The sequence below is a fragment of the Chaetodon trifascialis genome, chromosome 3, assembly GCF_039877785.1.
Source record: "Chaetodon trifascialis isolate fChaTrf1 chromosome 3, fChaTrf1.hap1, whole genome shotgun sequence".
Taxonomy (NCBI): Eukaryota; Metazoa; Chordata; class Actinopteri; order Chaetodontiformes; family Chaetodontidae; genus Chaetodon; species Chaetodon trifascialis.
The window spans coordinates 11,238,366-11,261,620 of NC_092058.1; the positions used below are offsets into that span (position 1 = coordinate 11,238,366).

Consider the following 23,255-nt stretch of genomic DNA (forward strand, 5'->3'; position numbering starts at 1 on the left):
CTCAATAGTATGACATAATAGAGTTTGTGTTTGTGAAAAATGGTAGTAGTGCATTGAATTTTTCTTTTCCCTGAGCCTGTACTGTCAAAGCCAACATTTCCCTGGCTCTGAAACTAAAGTGGGACAAAGGGAGGAACATCTGCTCGTTCTTTTTTTAAAGTTATGGAAAAAATTCTCAGCATTTTAGAGGCGATCGCTTGGCTGGTGCTGAAAAACACACCGCCGAGGCTCGAGTGGAGCTGGGCGAAAGTCGTCTCTGTCAGATCTTTTCAGTTCGGGAGCATGGTTTATTCAGCTGAGGTTCGGATAACTGTGTTGTTTTTGTCTAACTAGCTTTTTTATTGCGTTAGTCTTGGGTCCTTTTTAACTGCGAAGCCTTGCTCACAGGGCTCAGAGAGGAAAACGAGGCTGCATTTCACGAGCTCTCAGGCAAGCTACAGCACAATAACGTTTTTTTAAGTTCCTCGCCATGGGACACTTCAGGGAATATTATAATGTTCACACATGTCCACAGACTCTCCTGCAGACAAAGAAAGTGTTTATTGGTATAAGTTGAGACGACGCGCACACACAGGCGCACATTTTCCATCTTGAGCCGAGTGTGCCTTGATTACTTCAAGGGAAACTCCTGGTTTTTGTAAAGAGATACTCCACTTGCAATTCCTAAAAGATTTTCCCAAACTATCAAGGGGCTCAAAGAAGAAAGCAAACCACCAGCGCTGGGCCCTCGAGCACAGAGCGGAGCCTGTCTGCCGTGCAGGAGGAATAAATCAGATGCAAAGCAGAGAGAGGCAAGAAGAGAAAGACAGTGAGCGAGGGAGAATAGCACTTAAAAAACCCCTCCTCTCTAAGTTTCCACACAGATGGAGGCTTAAAGCACTTTTCAATGCAGAGCAGCTTTCTCCGATTTCACTAAAGCATTTCAACTTGTCCTCACACAATCCTCCCTGAGCTGAGTGCCGCCATTTTCTTACATATTAACTTTTTTATTGGATTCAAGAAAGCCTTGTTCTAACTACACAGACTTGACAAAACCCACGTCCATGCACCTGCTACGCGCACAACTTGTTTTTGCGGAGTGAAAGTCCACAGTAAGTAGGGCAGAAGTCAGCTTTCTCATAGACAAGACAGGACAGACACAAGACAGAGCCACTTACCCTAACTCACAGAATAAGCACAACAAAGGTGAAGATGAAGAGGAAGTCGGGATATGATTTAAGTAACTTGTGACTTACCTTTGCACCAGGAGAGCCAGGGAAGCCTGGAGCTCCAGAAGGACCGACAGGGCCCTACAGGGAGGAGAAGACAGTGTGTTGGCTCAGCTGTTCATCACACACATCCAGGTGTAGAGACTCCTATCACGCTGCAAACTGGGCTGTGTGTGGTGTAGCTTTGCAGTGGTATACTCGTTCATGATACACACTGTGGTCTGAGAACTGATGGCTGTCATACCATGAACATTTGGCTTATCCACGATATTGAATTCCACCATACTGGTATTATTGAATTAGTCAGGAGATAATATTTTGTGACATTAGACTGAGGAGTTTGTTTAACCAGAGAAACCTTCTGTCTTCATTTCTTTAAGGGTCATTTTAATTAATAATATTAATAATGATAATAAATGTGTGATACCATGAAAATCTCATATCGTTGCAACCCTCAAGTGTAAGTGGAGATGGATTTCCTCCACAGTGTTTCTTACTCAAAAAAATGATGAAAGTGAATTGAAAGATACTTACTGGGGGACCAGCAGGACCGGGCAAGCCATCGTTTCCACGAGCTCCCTGAATGAACAATACATTATCAGCACATGACAACATGAATTGAACACGTTGAGGTAAACCTCTCTGGATTACAGTGCAATTATCACTCACGGCAACTCCACTGGGTCCAGGACGGCCTCTCTCGCCAGGTAAACCACGAGGTCCCTGTGTGGGTGAGGGAGACGAGAGGAAACCTGAGTGATCAGTTTGCCATTATAAGTGGCTTTTTATATATCTGTATTTGTTTTCACGTGCTGCTGGTGTGATCTGCAGCGTTACACACCATCGGTCCGGGTGCGCCGTTCTCTCCGGGAGCACCAGCCTCACCCTGAAGAAGAAGGAAACATGTAGCTGAGAGTAAGGTGAGACTCTTATTAAGTGGTGCCTTAATTACCTGGAAAGCAGCAGCTACACACACAGAATGAAACCCACCTTAGACCCAACAGCTCCAGTCTCTCCCTTTGAACCATCAAGGCCTGGATAACCCTATAAAGAGAGATGGTGCACAGTGAAGAAACCGATCACCAGAACACATCCAATAACTTAATTTTCCTGGAAATCATTAACGGACAGCAAACACACTCACTCTGTGTCCCTTGATGCCAGGCAGGCCAGGAGTTCCTGGGAATCCACGAGCTCCCTGTCATGCAACAGGGAAGATGATGCAGGAGGTTAATATACAGCAGAGTGACAGAAGGTGAAGCTAAACAGAAGCTAACATGATTTGGGACAGATTACATCTGGGCAGCAGTTTCCCCCAACATTAAAAGGTTTGAGATTTGGAGAAGTTATTTCCATTAGGTTGATATTATCGACTGAAAAGTTAAAAGCAGTTTTGGCTTCATCTACTACTGCTCACATGGGATCTCTAAGCTCTAATTCTTGGCTTGACATGACAAATGACTCCATCTGAAGCTTATAACATCATTTTAGTTGAAGTAATTTACATCTGAACTTTCTAATCAAAATCCAGACGCGCTCAGTCTGTATGGTAATCCATCATTACTGTCAGTTATGGTTGTTTGATGACAAATTGAGTTGATTATTCTGAAGTGACAGCATCACTATAACTGTATCTGAAGTCCGTTATACCAAATCAGATTACTTATAGCCAAAGACTCTGTTTCAGTGCGTCAGCTGCAATTAGAGACTTCTATCTTACAGCTTATTACACCTTATTACCAGGCTGGCTGCTGACCACTGGAGGCACAAACAAAACAAAACCTTTTAAAAGAGACTCAGAGCTCAAAAACAGAATGAATCACCACAGAAATCTCACCTGAGGTCCAGAAGGCCCACGCTCGCCTGATTTTCCAGGCTTGCCAGCCTCACCCTAAAGCACAAAAAGAGAGGAGTCAAAATGTGATTAAGAGTGTGCAAACCCACGACTTTTCATGCACCTTTTAAAATGTAAAATGTGCTTCTGTAGGTTTAATGGTGTGTGTGTGTGTGTGTGTGTGTGTGTGTGTGTGTGTGTGTGTGTGTGAGAGAGAGAGAGAGAGAGAGAGAGAGAGAGAGAGAGAGAGAGCACGACTAGTGGACACGTCGTGATGTGTCATGTCTGCTGCCACCATGTGGCCAAAAGTAGGAATTACATTTAGGTTGCTGAAGAAAACAACATGAAGTATTTCATCTTATGTCTAATGCTGAGTGAGGATCTTGCATTAAAAAGAGACATTAGTGTCCAGTGGTGCATCATGAGTGCTGTGAGTGACACACTGTGATACATAATTCAATCAATATTGTAAAAGCCTAAGTGTATGGCAGTAATACATGATATGTCTAGGGATGGGAATCGAGAACCGGTTCTTTTTGAGAACCGGCTCCCAGTAGCTCAATTCGTTGGAATCATTTGCCTGCCTGGTTAACGATTCTGCTCTCACGCACGCTGCATTATTTTGGTTTCGAACATAGCCGATATCGCGTCGAGGCAGAAACGCTCCAAAGTATGGCCATATTTCACGCGAAAAGATGACACCAGGGCCACTTGCAACACGTGCAAAGTTTCCATTCCTTCAAAGGGGGAAATACCTCCAACATGCTAAAACATTTGTCCACACAGCATGCAATTCATTTGCAGGAATGTCACGTGTTTGATACACTACTTAGCGACGCTTGTGAATCTAGCGGCAGAGCAAACACCAGGGCGTCATCTGTTATTAGTGCCGAAGGTAATGTTGAACTCTTACAAGCCGTGTCTGTCGTGTTAAGGTTAGCGCCATTTCACTGTGTAAACTGCTTTCGCCATATGAATCATCTCCATGTCCTTCCATCAAATTTAGATAACAATGACTGTCAGAGTCAGGCTGGCTCAGAGGCTGCAGCGGGCACCGGCAGGCCTCATGCACCTCTATCCACTCCTTTCACTGAGGCAGGGAAGAGTAAAATGGCCGAGACGAGGATAAAGGAATGTCACAGAGCAGTCACTAGATTTGTGGTGAAAGGTTTGCACCTTTTTGACACCGTAGGTGCCCCTGAATTTCGGGAGGTTAATTCGTTGCATTTTATCTGGCATATGTGTTCAAATGAAAATCAGAAATTTGAGTTCTGTCAGAGTTGCATGTTGTTATTTTAACCAGTGTAGTTCTGCTTCATTCATTCCCACTCTGAGAAGTAGCTCACCTACTTTTTAGGTTTGTTCTGAGGTTACGTCACACATCATTTGTGCATACTGTATATGTTATATTTTCTCTGCAGAGATGAAAAAGACAGTTAATGCAAATAAACCCATTTGTACTCTTTTATTTCTTCACCCAATGAGAATCGATAAGGAATCGGATCGATAAGCAAAATCGATAATGGAATCGGAATCGTTAAATTCTTATCAATTCCCATCCCGAGATATGTCTCACAGTACTGTCAAAGTTGCTGTGTTAGCTTAGCCCAGAGTAGCTAAGTCTACGATCTGTGATTGAAGCAGTACAGACAGTACAATAATATTAACACCCTGCATTCTCTATGGTACCATAGCAGTAATAATACCAAACGAAAAATATCAGACACTGTGGAAAAGACCGACAAACAAGAGGCCGAAAATAACCAACGACGATCAGCAATGAGACTGCAGCAGAGCAGGAAACGAGCGTAGCTTAGTTGAGTTTGTAAAATATAGCAGCTAAAGCAATTTACAATGGAGACACTGTAATTTTTACTTCAGAATAGTATCCTTAAACAAATATCAATTAAATAAAGATTTGTGTAAAAATGTGTCTGGAATGTGAAAATTAATAGTCAGACTAATTCACCTGTGATAATCATTACACTGTAACACAGTAGGTGGAGTCAGAGAAGCCTGCGAGAGACTTAATTTCTCTTTTTGATGGGTTTAGATCAGATGTGAAGGACATTAAACAGAGATGTTGATATTTTACAGAACACACCCAGAACAGGTGAGAGAGGACAGTAATTAAGCTTCATCATGTATCAGCTTTGTAAAAGTCCCTGCTTGTTGGAAATGTGCTTACAGTTTTATGACGTTACGACAGACACACTTACATCATCTCCGGGTTTTCCAGGGGGTCCAGGGGGGCCACGGGGACCCATGGGGCCCTATTAATAAAAAAGAAAACAAGCAAAGGTGAGACGCAGCTTCCATTCATGACCAACAGAGGGCGACGTTATGAACTTTAACAGCTGTTCTGTGTCAGTTTACAACCAGCTGCCAAATCTGACACATGACTTAACTCTGTAAGTGAACTTTGATTTCTAATTCATGTAAATCTGTTTGTTTCAAAGCATATAAAAGGAATTATTTGTGAACAGTAATGACTATATTACAATTATTGATCACAGCATTTTTCAAAGAGATCAGAATTAGCAGGATTTACGGGCAGGACGAGGTCAAAAAAGATGGAGCAAATACTTGAGCATCCTCGTCCAAAATCCTTTGTGCAAAGTTCAGTGTTTCCATCTTTTTTCTTTCCGTCAGCCACTTTCCTTTTCAGCTTTCTCACTTCATGCGTGTTAATATATCTATTGGTTCTGTCAGTGTTTTTCCATCTACATGACCTCTCTCTGTTTTTCTGTGTCAGTCTGTCTCCTGACAAAGCAGATGGTACAAGAGATGAAAAACACTCTGAAGTGCTCAATAACAGAGATGTTATACCAAGCATACTATATTTTCCCTTGTCTTAATAGCTAATTAAAAGCATCTTGGTCATTTTATGCTCAGATGTTTGACTCGTTGTGATTTCAAAGGCTAAACTGATATCCGGCCTTCACAAACACTTGGCCAACATCGTGACCCTTCTGCATCTGTCAAGTCATTTTCTGGAAGGAAGCTTGATTTTAATCGCACATAACGATGCACTGGAACACCTTTGAAAGAGAGGGCACCTCAGGGGCTGCACATCTGAACGCCACAGGAGCAGATTAACACAGCAGAGAGGAGGCCCTGTACCGTCTACCTGCTGAGGGAACGGGAAGGACAGGGGAGGGAGGCAGGGCTGGTTTCTGGAAGCCTCCTCAGAGGTGGGTCAGGGTGGAAACTACAGGAGTGGTGTGTATGGGAAGAGAGAGGGTAGAGCCAGGAAAACTAAAAGCAGGGTCTTCTATCTGACAGGAAATTATCCAAGGAGAAATGAGGGGAGGTACAGCAGAGTGGAAGCTGTAAGTGAGACACGCTAACGATGGAAAAGAAAATCATGAGAAAACTGCAAATCTGCTCCCAACAAAGTACAAACAGAAGTCAGTACGACAGCCAGTTCAGGACTCTGCTTTGGTTCGCTGGGTTTGAGACACTGTAAGCGTCGACTGAGGAGGGCTGTAAATGTTGAAACAGAGGGAGGTGGCAGGTCGAAGAGAGCGGGACATAAAGGTTAGCAGTGAGCACAGAGAGGTTAGGAAGGAATGTGGTACAGCCACAGCGCCGATAGCAGCGGCTGGAAACTGACATGAGAGAAAAGGAGAGGAGCTTTATGAGCAAGAATTCATAATAAACCATGTGTGAGCTGAGGGAGGGACTACAGCGGGACACTTACAGATTGTCCGGGCTCTCCAGCCTCTCCTGGGTTGCCTTGGAAACCTTGTGGGCCCTGGGATGTAGAGAGAAGAGAGAGGCCATTAGATGAGAGTGAAACTATTCTCATAATCAAATTATCTTTAACGTTTTTTTATTTAAAGCAAAAATGCTTTAAAAATGTTGGTCGGATTATGTCAGTATGGGCTTTAGGAAATCATGATGGGCATTTTTTCTTACTAAATTCTGATATTTTACAGACCAAACAATCAATAAATAATCAAACATCTTTATTAGCTTCAGCCATGAGCAGTTATATACTGGATATATTACCGACTGTTAGTTGAATATAAACCTGCAGCAAAACACGCTTTTGAGTAAAACTACACCAAAACTACTTCCTTATAATGCATTAGTCTAAACTGCAGCTACTCAAAATGACACCACTTGCCAGTTTGAATACATGTCTCTCCAAATGTGGGCTCAGGGCGAGTAAAACCATCAAGCTGAGGCACGTCAGCTGGCATTGCCTACGACTTAACAGCTTTACTCAGGAGGCTGGGCGGCCTGAAAGGGCTGCAGGTGGAGCGTGAATGCGGGCAGCAGCAGAAAAAGGCGGGGTGTGTTTGTGGAGGTCTGAGCCCATAGGCTCTGTGAACAGTAAACTGACAGGTGTTCTGCAGCTCGCCCGGGTTGTGGCATAGGAAAAAGCCTCGGAGCCCGCAGCTGTGAGACAAAAGTATTTTCCCTGTGCCGCGACCTTCCTCACAGAAAGCAGCTCGTGGTTAAAACAGAGCCGTGTGTAAACATTGATATCTATCCGCCTGTGGCATCCCCGCCTCATTGCCTTTTTGGGGTCATTATTGTTATTAAATACAGTTGGAGGAAGTAGACGATGTGGAATATGTACACACAACATCAAGCTCATTGCAATTATGAGATTTAGCCTGCAGCCTGCGACCGAACACAGGATCTCGTCTACAGGTGCACTCGGCTTGTGTGCTGCCTGGAGGTACTTACAGGTGATCCGGAGGGGCCAGGTGGTCCTCTGGGACCCATAGGGCCCTGAGGGGAAGAGACAAGAGACACAAGATCAGGCTGATGACAAGAAAAGCAGTTTTTTTTTTGTTTTTTAACTACACAAACACATAAAACAGACGAGTGCACATTCTTGTTTTTATGTTTGGCAGCTCTAAGTGTCAGAGTTCAGGGGAGAGGGCTGTTTTGGTCCACTTCTGCAGAAGCTATAGGGAGAACATCACCTGCCTCGCCCTGAAGCTACAAGAAACTCAACGGCTGCACTTGTCAAATCCATAAATTGTTTGAAATTCCTTCCTGTCATTTAGATTTTCTCTTGCTCTCTATGCTTTCTCTTTTCTTCTTCTTCTTCTTCTTCTCTTTTTCCCAGCTGCCGTGTGCTTCTGTAGTTCAAAGGTCACCAGCAGTAGTGCTGCAGTTTCAAGTGTTTGAACTCTGCGTGACTTGTTACACCTTGACACGGATTGAAAAAACAACATAATACTCAACTGTTTGGATTTGGAGAAATGTTTCATCCCTAAACGTTTCGGGCGTCAGAGCAGGAGGTGAGATTTGTTCGGCTAAATTCTCTCTGACTGATCCTTAATCTGCTCTGCGAGAGCTTCTGGTTGGAGTCACACGCCAAAGTGATTTCTACTTCATGCATCACTGCTCAAGAGGAGAAAATCACATTCTGTGGAGGTGATGAGCCAAATCCCCGCCGCTTTCCCACTCTGTGTGCCTCTCTATCACACACACACACACATGCAGAAAAGCAGCTGCACAAGGAAGCGACTGTAAGAGCTGGTGTCAATAAACTCCTTCAGATCGCTTGTGACAGCCTTCCTCTCGGATAAAAACATATTCCTTTCAGCAGACCTGCTTCTATAAACCCATGTTTTAGCATCGTGGTTGTGCTTTAAAAAAAAATCGGGGATGGCAGCCAAAGCAAACGTCACAGCACGACACAGTGGTCCTCAGACGCGAATCAAAGTCCCCTTTCAGTGGGTGAGGGAAGCCTTTGCCACGGCGGGTATCAATGGGGCTCTATATCTGCACTTTTCAATGTGTGTTTCAGGAACATGCATATGTGTGCTTATGTGTGCGCATACATTTGAGTAAGAGCGTTGTTTGACTGTTTGGTATAGGTGTACGGATGTGAGTCGGGGTTCTGTGTAGAGTAGGTTATAAGCTTGACTTGTGATTTAACATCAGTCCAGTCTGCTTTTTCCTCCAAATGGCAAAGTAAACCACCGGCTTCAAAAAGGACCCAGTATTGAGGCGAGCTCTCAGACAGGCGTGTGGAAGGACAGTCAGTGGGAGTGAAGCCACACAGACTGCTGCTAACTGTGGGGATCTGATTGACTCCAGCCGCCCCCTTCCTCCTCCTCCAACCCCCCCCCCCCCCGTCTCCTGGCGTCTCAAACCTCTGCTGGGCTGAGGCACTTCCAAGCTGTTCTGAAGCTCTCTAAACCAAAATAGCTCCCAGTGTGCTCCTCACTCCATCTCAGGCAAGCTGCCATGCCAGCAAACCGACTTCATGGGCTTGAAATGTAATCACGATCAATGGCTGTTTCCTCAGTTTATGAAATTACCCCTCTGTACTCCATGTGAGGTGCTTATTTTCCATTAGGAAGCAGAACTGTGTAGTTTCTTTTCTTCACCACAGAGGGAGCTGAGTTTTCATGCCTAAGATATCTCCAAAAAACAACATCGAAGGAGTGGAAAAAACAGATGTGATGCTACATATTGCTCATCTTGAAATGGTATTCTTCCTTGTTTCCTTTCAAGCTTGATGATTTTAATCCCACATGGGTATCTCCTTTCCTGATGAAGAACGATTTGTTTCCATCTTGTAGTTTTCATATCTGAGGCTGCATTAGTTCAAGAAAAGAAGTTTGTGTCTCTCCAAAAAGGTGAAGGTGCAGGATCAGCCACAAAAACAGCACCGGAACTGGAAGGGATTCAGTTTGGTTTAAAGACACTTCAGACAGGCCAGCACAGATCTTCAGCCCGGGTCTTCAGATGGAAACATCTAATCATTTCTCCTTGCTCTCGATCCCTCCAAGACAATAGCATCCAAGCAGATTCACAATCAGCCAACTGTAAAAGAAAAAAAAAAAAGTGGCAGCGCGTCTCATCATCGCTCGCTCACCATTGGTCCTTGCATCACACCCATCTGTGCGCCGCCAGCCTTCTCGTCGAAACCGCCAGCCATCTGAGCAGCGAAGTTCTGGGAAAAGTGAAAAAAAGAGAGACAGTTCAGATGTTTATCAAGATGTGCAAAGATTGTTTAGCTGCCTTTTTACATAAAAGTGTAATCAGTGTAATCAAGCTTTTAAAGTAAAGATGTCTCATTGAGCGCAGGCTAAAGAATCTAAGACCAAATGCTTCAACTTTAAAAATGAGTTTTGGTTGTGTTTCCTGGTGTAAAACGTCTGTATTATCTTGGAGGCCAGATGTGCTGTCATTGATTTGCAGAGTTTGGAGGATGCTGTGTCACTCTGGCAGGGGAGAGGATGAGCTTTTAATAGATCGTCAGCAGCGGAGCTGATTATGTGAATTCTGATGCAGACAGAGGAGAGACGGAGGGCATGTGAACCGTTTTCATCTCTCTCGCCTTCACAAAGAGTCTCCTTGTCCCCCCCCCCAAAAGCTCCTTCCCTTCCCCTCCCCAAGTCTATCATACTACCTCCTGCCCTTCCACCCCCCCTCCCCTCAGTCCACCTCCTCCCTCCTTTTCTCCTGCAAAGAATGAGAGGCATTCGATCTATTCTCTCTCTCTGCATCTACTCGCTGTTGTCTTTCTGCCTCCTCCCAGCGGCAGCAGTTTCCCACATCTTTTGTGCTCTCGGATTCTTTTCCTTGCTCCATTTTCTCTCTGCTTATTCCACCCAGTCAAAGCGAGGCCATTCTTGGCCTTCTTGCATCAGTGTTCAACCTGTCAGCTCCTGTGTCTGCAGTGAATGCTAACCCCCTACTTGTCATGGGACACTTACTCCACCAAGGCCAGGGGGTCCATTAGGTCCTGGAGGTCCAGGGGGGCCGGGGTTTCCGGGGGTGCCAGGCTCACCATCTCTGCCACGGGGACCAGGGCTTCCCTGAAATTGATAATCAATTTTAAAATGAATGAAATCAGTACAAGAAGCATTTGTCATGAGATCAGTGACCGAATGATGCAGAGCCTTAAGAATAACTTAAATCTGTGTATAATTTGGTCCATAAAGTGTGAGAAAATAATAATAAAAAGAAAGAAAAAAAGAAGCTTTTACTTCTCCAAAGCCCAAACTTACATATGCAAAAGCATTGTTGGAACAACACTACACAAGCAACACAACTAAAAGTCCATATCACAGGAAGCAGCAAAAAAAAAAAGGATGTTTCATAATTTTTCACTTACAAAATGACTATATTAATATTTGGTAAATTAATTTTCTGTTGATCAACTTATCCATGGCTCTATTAATAATCTTATATTTATATCTTCTATCTGCAATGAGCTTTTCTCTATCATCAGTTTTATATGAAATGCAAATGCAAATCACCCCTTTTGTTGAAATCTTATATTAACTATAGACACACGAAGCCAAACACCACAAACTTTCTAAGCATATATGAGTGCAGGAAAGTGTTGAATAATAATCGTTACAAGTCACTATTGATTAATTCCAGGCCTTTGTGCCAATATTTGGGTCTGAGTTGTACTTTGGATAAATCATACACAGTCGCTGGCAGCCGATGCACTACTGGACTACATCTGTCAGATACTGTTGACAGAAGCCTAATGCTCAGCTGAACCTTCTCCAAACTGCACTACATGAGAGGACTTGACTACACCTGACCGGCTAACAGTCATCCATCAGGACTGAAGTTTATCTTTTTGAACCGAACCAACCAACCAGACATTTAAAAACACTCAAAAAGAGCTTTAATATTTAGACCATGGCCAAATATACAATTTAAAACAAAATAGACATTTTTATCCTGAGAGGTTGTAAAGCACGCTGATGATTTATCAGAGTGAGACTTCCTGGCATGCTTCTTTGCATGTAGTGACAAATTACCCTGCGAGGGGATCCTGAGCAAAGAATGTGCTGAACACCTAACAGGCTGCTTCTCCTCTGCAAGCCAAAATCCACCTCGTGCTTCGATCTGCATAAACAAGACGACTACACGACATAAACTCCTCGCCTGCAGCCATTATCGCATCCGACTGTTGTTACGTTAACGCAGCGATCAAAGCCGGGCGAATGTGGCGACACGTGATTTCCCACCCTGACGGACTGACTGAGGCCTCGCAGAGAAGCAGAGGTTTACATTATGAGTCTCCGACAGTCCCACATCTGCTAAACAACCCAGACCACACAGCTTCATGGAAATGACACATGACTAGTTAGACTGCTCAATGAAAGGCCAGCATTCTGCAGACCTGAAAGCTACGGCAGATTACCCCACCCACCTCACCCCCCAGAGACATTAAGCTATCAGATTCAATAAAATATGCTGTACTTCTTAAAGGTGCAGAGTGTTGGTCTAGCGTTTGGTATGAAAATGACAAGAGAGGGGAGTAATTAAAAAAAATATATATATATTTGTTGTTTTAAACTGACCTTCTCTCCCTTTTCTCCTCTGGGTCCGCGGAGTCCTTGCTCTCCTGGTGGGCCCTGGTGAACAGGAGACAGCCAAGGAGTCAGTAACTTCAGGTGCTTTCTCAGAAGAAACAGCTGTAGCTCGTGAACTCCACTACTGTTATGTCAGATCAGTTTCCATTTCCTGCAGCTGGCAATTTCATGTACTGCTATTATGATGCTAGTTTCTTTCTGTGTCGAGCTCTCTATGCAGAGAGCAAACTGTAAAAGATTTCGAACAGCAGAAATTAAGGAATAATGTTCAAATCTTGGACAGAACTTGGTGCTCACCATTGGGCCATGTGGTCCTCTTGGTCCTACAACCTGTTCAAGCAAAGGAAGGAAGATACAGACAAGATGTCACTTATCTCTTAGAAAATGTCGTGTAAATGAAGGCATAATGAAGTGCACAAACTGAATAATCTTTATATTCAGGCCCACTACTACAGCTTATATCCACCAGATGTAGCTGCACACGTGAGGCTTAACTCTCCTTGCACTCAGGAAACATTATCTTTTTTCCATCAGTGCAGACTTGTTAATCGCTAATCTCTTCGGCCAACGCATTACAAGAAACATACAATAAACAATGCCTTCTTATTTCCTGCCATGGACTTGTATTCCCTCAGAGGGGTAAAGCATTTCCAGGTGCAGCTCTGCAGCAGCAGCAGCAGCAGCAGCAGCAGCAGGGAGTTTGCTCTCTCTCTTTCTTCACTGGCCTATAAGAATCTTTATGGAGGATCGTATGGAGGCTTGTTGTGCTTGGCTCTCTTCCTGATGACTGGGCTAAAAGACCTGCCTCCTCTCTCTCTGACTCACCACTTTCCACCTCAGACTGCCATTAATACTGAGCTATTCTAGGTATTTATACATTTTTTTTTTTTTATTATAAGTTCTGTAGTTATTTCTTCACTTATTTCCTTGCTTTTGGACCATAACTAAACACATTTACTCAAGTAATGTACTTCAGTACAAATCTGAAGTACTTGTACTCACTTGAGTATTTCCATTTCATGCTAACTCAAAATTCTACTTGATATATTTACCTGACAGCTTTTGTTACTGTGCAGGTTCAGATTTTACATACAGAACATATGATAATCTTATAAAATTTGATGCACTGGTGTAAACTCTCCCAAAAGTATTCAAAATGGTTAAAATGCTGCTTACACTTAAATGCATCAGTAATAATAATCTAATAGTATCTAATAGGATAAGACTCACAAGATCCATTTTCTGTAATTAGGACTTTTACTTTTCAGACTTCTAGCATACTTCAAAGCACATTTTGCTAATAATACTTCCACAGCTCCATTTTCAAAGCAGGATTTTTACTTGTAATTGTGTGTTTTTACTTTGCAGTACTGCTGTTTTTGACTTAAACGCAGAATGAGCAGGATTTGCCGGTTTGTAAACATTCAAAGTTGGTCCCTCCTTCCTGGCTCAATGACACTGTGGCTTCCTCCTGGACGGTGTTTATGATCTGGCACCTGGTTGCTACCTTTTTATACAGTCCCACCCTCACGCCATGGATGCTATTATTGGCTGGGGGCTACACACCCACTGCCCAAAGGGTGACGCCCAGAAATGTCCAGAACACAGTAAAATAAGAAAAAACAGGCAGAGGGCAGACACAGACACTTCTAGTGGGTCAGAAGTGATTGATGATGGAGAGGGATTATTTTTGTGTCAGTCTATATATTGTTTTTTAGGGAAAATCCTATTTATTCTACCTGTAAGTAGACAATCTGTATACTTCATAGTCCACTACTGGCTACCAAGAAGGGATTACTAGTGTTTGTGTTAGGATTGAAGAGATCTTAATGCATTTTTATCTCCAAAAGAATAAAAAAAATTAACATTTTCATATGAAACAGGTTGGTTAGTTGTACTCTTTTAGCGCTGAGTGGTGTCAACTTACATCGGTAATGTCTCCGGGTTCACCTTTCTGACCCTGATAAAGCATAAAAACACCAGTTAGATCAGATTTTCAGATATTTTTACAGTCATCTGTCTTTTCAATCATCTGACAAGCACATCACATGGAAAATTAGCAATCTTGAGGAAACCAGTTAGTGGCAAAATGTTGAGAATGTGTGTCTGGTACAGTATCACTGGACACACGGTGCACAGCATCCAGGAGGAAATAATAATCATCCACCTGGAAAAGCTCCTTCATATCAAAGTCTCATCTAAATCCATTAAGTACAGGTCCTGCAGCACTGACATCAGTTTGGATACATGCATAATTTAATTGCAGGTGGAGAGCTTCAGTTCTCTCTCTCTCTCTCTCTCTCTCTCTCTCTCTCTCTCTCTCTCTCTCACACACACACACACATACAGAGCCTTAATATCCTACAGCGTCTCACCTTAGCTCCAGGTGCTCCTGTTATGTGGTCAAGCCGATTAGAGGGGAGAAACAGAGCACAGTTAGCGAACAGTTCATACAAAGAATCCACGAGGGTTATACAGTCCTCCCTATAAACCCAGACAGTTTATACGAGATGATGGCTAATTGTACTTTCCTAAACTAAACTAAACTGCTCTGGAGACCACCACCAAATCATGTTTGTGGTACCCAAAGAGCCCATCAGGATTGAAAAAGTGTTGGTTGAATCACCATCTTGAGAGCTCAAAGCAGAAGCAAAGCAGCTGCAGATAAAAGGGAACGACAGAAAGCAAAAGAATCTTTTCAGGACACTAAATCTGATGTGGGCCATTTTTCTGTTTCAAAGCATTATAATAGGCACTGGTAAGTAGCAATGTTGATACATTATGAGCTTGCATATATTTTACGTAGGGCTGGGTATCGATGAGAAATCAGTAAATACAAGTAGCCGTACAAGGCATTTGCCTTTGGAAAATTTTAGATTGAAATCAGGAACTGATCACGAAATAAGTGAGCAGGATTATGAGTCTTAATGCCAACTTTCAGTACCTGACAGTGTACAATAGTTAGCAGACATCAGTCAGTGTAAACAAAGTGTTGTGGTTCGACAGCCAGCCCTCTTTGTAGGTGATCGAGAGCTAAAAATGATGCTGTGCATGTTGCACACTTCTCACTAAGCGCTTGATTTAGCCTTGAATGGAAGTTAAGTATTTTAAAAAGCATTTTAAAACACAAGCATGCACTGCAAACAGTGACACTTCTGATTTCACTCATGCTCCTCAGCTGACTCTGTTTGTATTTCCAAAGCTGCCCAACAAGCTCCCAGTTTACCAGGAGGCGACGGTTAATCGTGCTGAATGGCTCCTTCAAAAAGCCTCGGCAGAGTGTCACAGTTTTTCTTGCCATCAGATCTGCAGAAATCCACAGAGAGGACACAGTAGAAATGTGAGGCTGTGTCTGCTTGACTGAGGTATTTCCTTAATGACTCCCACATGTTTTCATGATACTCTGGGAAGGACAGAGTATTCAAACAAGATGGGGCCAAGGTGAGCCAGGGATGGAAAAAAGACGTTGAGGTAGCATTTCGGAAATCTGGTCAGAGGTGTCACTGTTGTCATTTATTTCCTATCATTTGTTTACTTTGGGGATAGAAAACTGTATTCAAATCAAAGGCTGGCATTTAGTAAAAGCCTGATTTAACACGTTAAAGTGAAAGAGGTTAAAAACTGCACCTGGCCAACCTTTGATTGATACCAAAGTGTCCCAGCGTCACTTTCTCCCCAAAATAAACAACATGATCTCGTAGAGTAATTTATTTATGAGAGGTGAGATAAATAAATTACGACCAATGGGTGGAGACTGGTCAGCTGCGCAGATGGGGCAACACTCTCCGAATGGGATTTCAGGTTTGGGGCAGTCTTTTAGCTCCTCGCAGACAATTTCATCACACAGGACGGTTCCAGTGTCACACACACAGATGCGACAAGGCTCTGGTTTCCATACGTCCTTGTCGCTATAGCGCTGTCCATCTTGTATACAGCTAAAAACATCCTCCTCTGTGTGTGAGGTCATAAGGGACACACAGAGGCCCGGGCAGGTGGGTGGTGGGAGGAAAAAGGAGATTATGCATCAGGTATGAAACTCATAAGCATCAACTATTGTATTTACTGTAAACCGTAACATGGCTTTGAGATATAAAGTAAAGACACATGGGTTGCATATAAAACACATGCTGCAAAGCTTAGATCTATGTAAAACAATAACCTGAAAACATACTCTTCTTAATAAGAATTTAACGCAGTATTTCATTGAGCTGTTTTGGATTAACTGTCTTGTTCAGCGGCACAGATGGGCACACAGGGACTCAAACTGCGGTCATGAACTCAACCAGCGTTAATATTCATTGTTGATTAGTCGGCCAACTGTTGTCTTGATTAACTGATTAATCATTTTGTCTCGAAAATATCAGAAAAGAGTGAAAAATCACAATCATAATATCCCACGGCCCCAGCTGAACAGTTTAAAACCCCAAAACACTCCGTTCACTGTGACACTGTACATGACAAAGAAAAGCATCATCTGAAAGGTCAGACCTGGCAAATGTTTGGTGTTTTTTTCTTGAAAAGTTACTGAAATACTTACCTAATTATCAAAATAGCTGCTGATTACGTTTATGTCAATGGGCTAACTGACTAGTTTTTACAGCTCTAGTCTGCGTAGACCACAAATTCCTTAGTGTGAATCCAGCTGTTGCACCCCTGCTGCGTGTCACCCCTCTCTTCCCTGACATTTACCGTAATCTCTCAGGTTCACAACATCAAATACAGGCTAAACTGCCCCAAAGGTGATGCTAAAAAACAAAAACATGTTGTGACATCTTTCCATTTATCAATAATCAACACTGAGCCAGATACTGAATTAACACAATAACATGCAATCTCTTGGGTAGCCACAGGGGGGCACTGTAGCATCGTAGAATCGCAGTGAAGCCGAGCAACACCTGCAGGAAACCTCCAATAACTTCACAGGAGTTGGAGACCATGTGCCTGAATTCCACGACAAGTTAAATATAGGGTGAGTTTACATTGTGGGAGACACCCTAATTTACTGCAAAGGAGACAGAGTTTGCATTCAGCGAATGAAAAACGTTTGGATTCTTTTTTCAGGCGGCAGCTTGGCAAAGAGTGCATAGCTGAACGTGATGGAGGTGGGGCATGACTCAATGCAGGTACTGTACTTGGTCTAAATCATGCAATTTAAGAAAACGTAACAATGACCTTAGTAATTAGCCATATTCCTGTTCATTTTCCAGTCTGGCAGCATCCTAAAATGTCAACAGAAGGCCAAACAGTTGCTCAAAGAAATGCTGTGATTGGAGCCACTGAGCCGGGATCAGGGGGTGAAAGTGGCTGACACTCCAAAAGAAAGGCCTCAGGGTGCGGCGTGAGAGGGTGAGAGGAGAAGCTGCAAGTACAGTAGCTATATTTACCATTGAGCGCTGGTTAAGTCAAGGTAACCTAACGGACCTCTGCAGCAATGAATGAGGTCTTTCTGGAAAGGGACAGAGTGGGCAATTCACAAACTATTGCCTTGTATAAACATGAGGCACATTTTAAACCCCATCTGGAAGCCATAGCTGTGTCAGATGCCAATTCAAACACATCAGAGAAAAGAAAATGGTCAGCTTTCATGCGCATACCTTGCGGTTTTTTGACATTTAGTTTTACAGGCCTGGATGTACCGTCAAAAGACTGCACCTGTCCTTTCACTGGCTCAAATATGAGAGTCTCCTGATATGGGACATTCTGGGACAAGGGCTCTTCTGTATACTGGAGAGCTGATAGAAAGCTGGCTTTTCATCACTGAAGATAATTTGTAAGTCTCCTCTCCCATGTGTTGGCAGCCATACTGTTTTCCAGGGGAGCAAAGCGAACAATGAAAATTGTAAAGTGAACCCAGGTGTTCTTGGAGGACAGTCGAGTCAACTGTGTTTAGTAGCCTTTTAGCCTGGACCCCTCTTCTGTCTTTGTCTGATTAGCTTCATGGCCTCCTCACCTACATGAACAGCCAGTGGCCTTACAACTGAGAGTTAAAGAACTGACCCCTGTCCTCCCAGAGAGACTCAGTGCCACCGAGCCTGCTGTGCTGAGGTCACAACCAGACCTCTTTGCTACTTCAGCGTCTCCCAGAAATTGCTGAAGAAAGAAGGGCTTGCATTATATCCAGAGGCCTATTTCTCCGAAAGGGTAACCTGAGACTTGAAATTACTTTGGCGTGAGTATGCCCCCTTTTTTCTCTTTCTTCTTGGAAAATACACCTTTTCCTTGCCTTAAAAGCTTGGTAAGCTTGACTTATTGTACACTGAGAAGACTCTCGGAGTTACAATAATAAAGTTCCCCCGTCTTATATTTTTCCAGTCACCTCTCTCTTGCACCTTGGCTCTGTCTCTCTCTGGGCTGACTGTCACAGCTTATGGGTAATCTTTTAAGCAGATGGAAACCTTGAAATCATATGGAACATTATTTCTGGCCCCAATCTGCTGGCGAACCTTTACTCTCAAATGTCTCTCGTGGATACTAAAATCAATAATGATGATGAATAATTTTCTTAGAAAACAAAACAAAAAAACCTGCAGAAACAGTAGAAAGTCTGCAGGTATGAAGAATAATATGAGGCCAGTTTGAGCCGTGATGGAGTGAACTTTAAAATAATTGCCTCAAAAAAGCATTTTAATGGGAATGATGGTTATTAGTTCACCTTTCTGCCTCAACAAGCTGGGATCTGCCCGGATGCCCTCTGACAGCAATGGAATGTGAACACTTTGCACTAAAGGCCCTTGAGCCTGACCACCTTTCACTTTTGGCCATCCCCTCCCCCTTTCACCCTCTACATTAAGTGAATCTGCAGTTAAAAGGAGAGCCTGTCAAGGCCCCTGAAGCACCCACAGGTGTCCGGCAGCTTAACTTAGGAGGGAAGGGGGACGCATGGGCTCCACTGTAGGGGATCAAAATCGGAATCTTACTGTTTGATTTTCACTTTTCAAACTATACCGACAAGTAAAACTTATGTGAAGATTAGATCAATTCAAATAAAAAGTAACTCCACAGAATCAAGAAACCAAACAGCTCCTGCTCTGTGCGCGTTATTTGGCGTAAAGCTGCCTCATCTCTCCATCCACTGCCTCACTTTTACGCACGTCCACAACTCTGATATAGACCGAGTTTCATCACGCCTTGTAGACACACGAAAATCAGCACTCTTGGAGACAGAAGGTCCACAATAATCATCAGTCAGATAACTTTTCATACAGCGGAGTCTCCAAACAACCGAGAACTTTCTGTGCGTAAAAGGTGCGAGGGAACAGCCAAATCACCCCAAGCACCAAAACAAACGCTTAACTGTTCAAAGTTCAGCTTCAGTGCGTAAAGATAAACCAATTTCAGAGTCATCTGACTCTGGAGAGCACCTGCTCTCTATATGCACCTTATCACAACTTTAGTTTTTCTTCATTACAGCTCTTTGAGAGAAATAAAACTGTCACTTACGGTCGTCCTCCTGACATCTCACAACGGCTAATAGACAGACTTGGGTTGCTACAAGTAGCAGTACAGTCCTGGAATCCATAAAGCTCAACATGTCTAAATATTAGACATGCACGGCCCTCAAGGGAGAAAGAAGGGTGCGAAGGGAGCAGAGGCTTCTCTCAGTGTTTAGTGCGTGTGTCCCCGGTTACAAAAGCCGAACCATTCGAAATTCACCCTTCCCAAAAACCGATGGGGGAATCCAGCGGCAGGACCCGGACCTGCAGCAGAAACTCAGCACCGACCACTTCAGGCCAGACGCTGTAGTTTTATGTCCCCGTTGCCTTCAATGAATCTTCGTATATTCCCAAATATCAGTCCGGCCCCTTGCCCCCCGTCAGGCTGAAATCTGAGCTTCGTTTCCCTCCCAGTCAGTCTCCCAGGTTCCATTATTCCAGTCTTAAACCACTCCTTTCTACACGTGCTGCGACTGAACCCAAAAAAACTGAAACTTTCTCCCCCCCTCTGGCTTTGGTGCCCTCCCCCTTTCACCCCCCGCCTTATTCATCGAAAGCATGGCGATGTCAGAATCTCTTCGTTACGCTAATTGAAGGAGCTTCTTTATTTTTTCATCTGAACCTGTGACCAGTGTGCAATAAATAGACGAGGATTATACTCTAAGAAGACCTGTGGGTTGGTATGAAAAACACCAGACACTGTAGTATTTTATGATTTTATTCACACGTATGAAAATAGAATAAACAAAAGACACAAATAAAATCACTGTAAACCCATCCAATGTCACAAACAGTTCCTAAAATGTTACAATATTTGTGTGGCTTATAGCATGATAAGAATATAAAATTAACATTCAAATACTGTAACACACAAGTAATAGTTTATTTTTCTGAATATAATAATGTAAAATGTGTTTTGAAGCCCCATGACTCAGCATCAATACATGCTGAGGGCATTATCAGTCATGTGATCAATACACATTCAACAATCCTTCAATTTATAAAAGTTACTCTGTTATATATCTTATATAACATTATCTATTACTGTGGTCAAGCTGTTAAGCAGGTAAGAGATGCTTTCCGCACTTGCGATCAGCTTCTCAATAAACAAGCAGTCCATCATCCTGGCTGGTAGGTCGTTTAATTGAAGAAAATGGATCTGCAGGTACTTTGATGATCAAGTTAATATTTTCAGTCATTTTTCAAGAAGATGGTTTGCTGGTTCCAACTTGTCAAATGTGACAATTCGTTACTTCATGGTAGTCAATGAAGTGTCTAATATTGAATTGTGGTCGGACAAAACAAGCAAGAAACTGGACATTTTTGATGCTTTATAGACTTGATTCATTCATTCTTCATTGATAATGAAGATATTCGTTAGTTGCAGCCTAAAGGACTTGTTTGTGAGGATAGATGCATTAAATCCTATTTTCACTCTGCATTTGCAGCAGGAGCTCATGGATGATTGTTTTCACTATCATCTGTGTAACATCTGCACCCTTCATGCGAAATTTTTTAATTCCTACGTTTCTTGAAACAGGACACTGTTCTCTCTCCTTCCTGTTTTCATTGGCTTGAAAACTAAAGCAGAGCAGTGATTCATGCCAAAGAAGGCGAGGCCAGGTGTCCCACCTGGTTTGTCCGCTGTGTCATCACCCCTTCGAATGTGCAGGGCAGAACTTTGATCTGATGTTGAGTACAGTGGCTGTAGTGAGAGGACTGTGGGGGAGGAGAGGATGGCCCTGGCTGAGGTTGAGAGTCTGCAGTGAGCAGGCTCAACGCTGACCAGGTGATCATAGTTTTCTAACATGGTGAGATGGACGTGTATGACAGCCAGAGTGTGAAGGGACAGCTGAGTTGTCATATTCCCGTCCCTGATATAGACATTACTGAATGAGCCTACAATTGCCAGTTTTCTCTTGGTGTCTTCTCGCTTTCAGGACTGAACTACATTAAAGAGATGCTGCCTGCGTGTCCAATAGTCTGTATTTCACCTGCCGCCATGACAGCCAGGTTCTGTTATGGCTCTGGTGTCACTTACAATCAGACAAATGACTCAAACAGTGATGTTTAACCTGCTCCTTGTAGGTGTAGCTCACTGACTGATAATGGGTGGTAAATAATATATTTAAAACACACAGGTAAAGCATGTGAGATGAACTGTTTTCTGACTTTAAATTCACTCCCTGCATCATAAAATCCAGTCACCAAGGTCAAGCAAGCACTAAAATAGGACTCAGTTACCCAGTTTGTTAATGTTGGGTGTGTTTATTTTCCAGTGGAATAAAGACAATGAGCACCAACGCTTCACTGGTAATGTGTAACACTAGAGGGAGGGATATTTTATTAGAAGGACTTTATTTAGTTCAACTGTCATTTCAAATACTGCTGTGTCTATTTCAAGACTACAGCTAAACATAAGTACGTTTATATATACACACACACACACACACACAAACACACACACACACACACACACACACACACACACACACACACACACACACACACACACACACACATATATATATGTATATATACACACATATTAAAGTATCTTTTTCAAGGTCATTTTTAAATGAATTCATATTTGCATCATATTTAAGTGCATATACTGTAGATATGCTATGTACATATGGTAAATATGTGGGTTCATGTAACTGGTGAAGCAAAAACAAATGTTCTATAATTTATATATTGTTGGTTCAAATGCTGATTGATAAACTTGGCCTGTGCGATGGCTAAACGAGCTAAAAGAGCATGAATACTGAACTTACATCCATCAGGTGGCTACAAACACGACTCCACATGAATGATAGAGTTGCTTCATAAATGCTGAATGTACAAAAAATGAACTGCTCGTGAACAAGGTGATGATATGTCAGTCCTGTGATCACAACTTGTTTGTGTTGGGCCTGAAAAAATCAGTTGCAGCAGCTTTAAGTACAGTACCTGAAGTAAATTGACTTTACTTTCCAGCACTGCTCATTATTCTCCTTGTTAAAACAACACTTCCTCTGAATTTAAGAGGCATTGACTGCAGCAGCAACACCCTTTTCTAAATTCTCTACCAGTCCTGTTCATGGAGGGAACACACGGCCAAGCCAAACAGCCTTGATCTTCCTCCATCAGACCTCTGGACTGAGCCCATAGTTTGTCAGGAATGACACTGGTGTCCCCTCTGTAACCCTGTCACATGTAGCTGCGGTTACAAATCACAGCAAGTAACTGAGTGCTCACAGACATGTACTGTATTGTACTCTAGAGCTACAACTGTAGCTATATTTAAATGGCAAAGGACAGTTTGGTTGCATCATTTATGCAGGGTTGTCACCCCTTTGCATGTTGTGACCTGTGAGCTTTGACCGTTGACCCCTCACACTTTATTGGACACGGGAGCAGCTGCTGCGTCCCGAGTGTGCAGCATTTGTGCTATTCTCTACTGCTGGGCTGTCAAAGG

General features: G+C 43.0%; 1 protein-coding gene across 2 annotated transcripts in view; it reads right to left on the reverse strand.

Annotated features, from left to right (window-relative positions):
- col2a1b (collagen, type II, alpha 1b) overlaps nt 1–20,105 on the reverse strand; it is a 49,666-nt gene extending 29,561 nt beyond the window's left edge. Inside the window, exons 1-18 of one of the 2 annotated variants that reach the window (XM_070959486.1) lie at nt 19,803–20,105; nt 16,104–16,313; nt 14,738–14,754; nt 14,290–14,322; nt 12,660–12,692; nt 12,351–12,404; nt 10,740–10,841; nt 9,896–9,973; nt 7,744–7,788; nt 6,746–6,799; nt 5,262–5,315; nt 3,046–3,099; nt 2,353–2,406; nt 2,199–2,252; nt 2,050–2,094; nt 1,878–1,931; nt 1,743–1,787; nt 1,236–1,289 (exon numbers count right to left, since the gene is read on the reverse strand). In XM_070959486.1, the coding sequence (XP_070815587.1) occupies nt 1,236–1,289; nt 1,743–1,787; nt 1,878–1,931; nt 2,050–2,094; nt 2,199–2,252; nt 2,353–2,406; nt 3,046–3,099; nt 5,262–5,315; nt 6,746–6,799; nt 7,744–7,788; nt 9,896–9,973; nt 10,740–10,841; nt 12,351–12,404; nt 12,660–12,692; nt 14,290–14,322; nt 14,738–14,754; nt 16,104–16,313; nt 19,803–19,893 (1,131 nt within the window). In that variant the 5' untranslated portion in view covers nt 19,894–20,105. The remainder of the gene's footprint in view (nt 1–1,235; nt 1,290–1,742; nt 1,788–1,877; nt 1,932–2,049; nt 2,095–2,198; nt 2,253–2,352; nt 2,407–3,045; nt 3,100–5,261; nt 5,316–6,745; nt 6,800–7,743; nt 7,789–9,895; nt 9,974–10,739; nt 10,842–12,350; nt 12,405–12,659; nt 12,693–14,289; nt 14,323–14,737; nt 14,755–16,103; nt 16,314–19,802) is intronic. The other variant, XM_070959487.1, reaches the window with a different exon arrangement.
- Between the last annotated feature and the right edge of the window lie 3,150 nt (nt 20,106–23,255).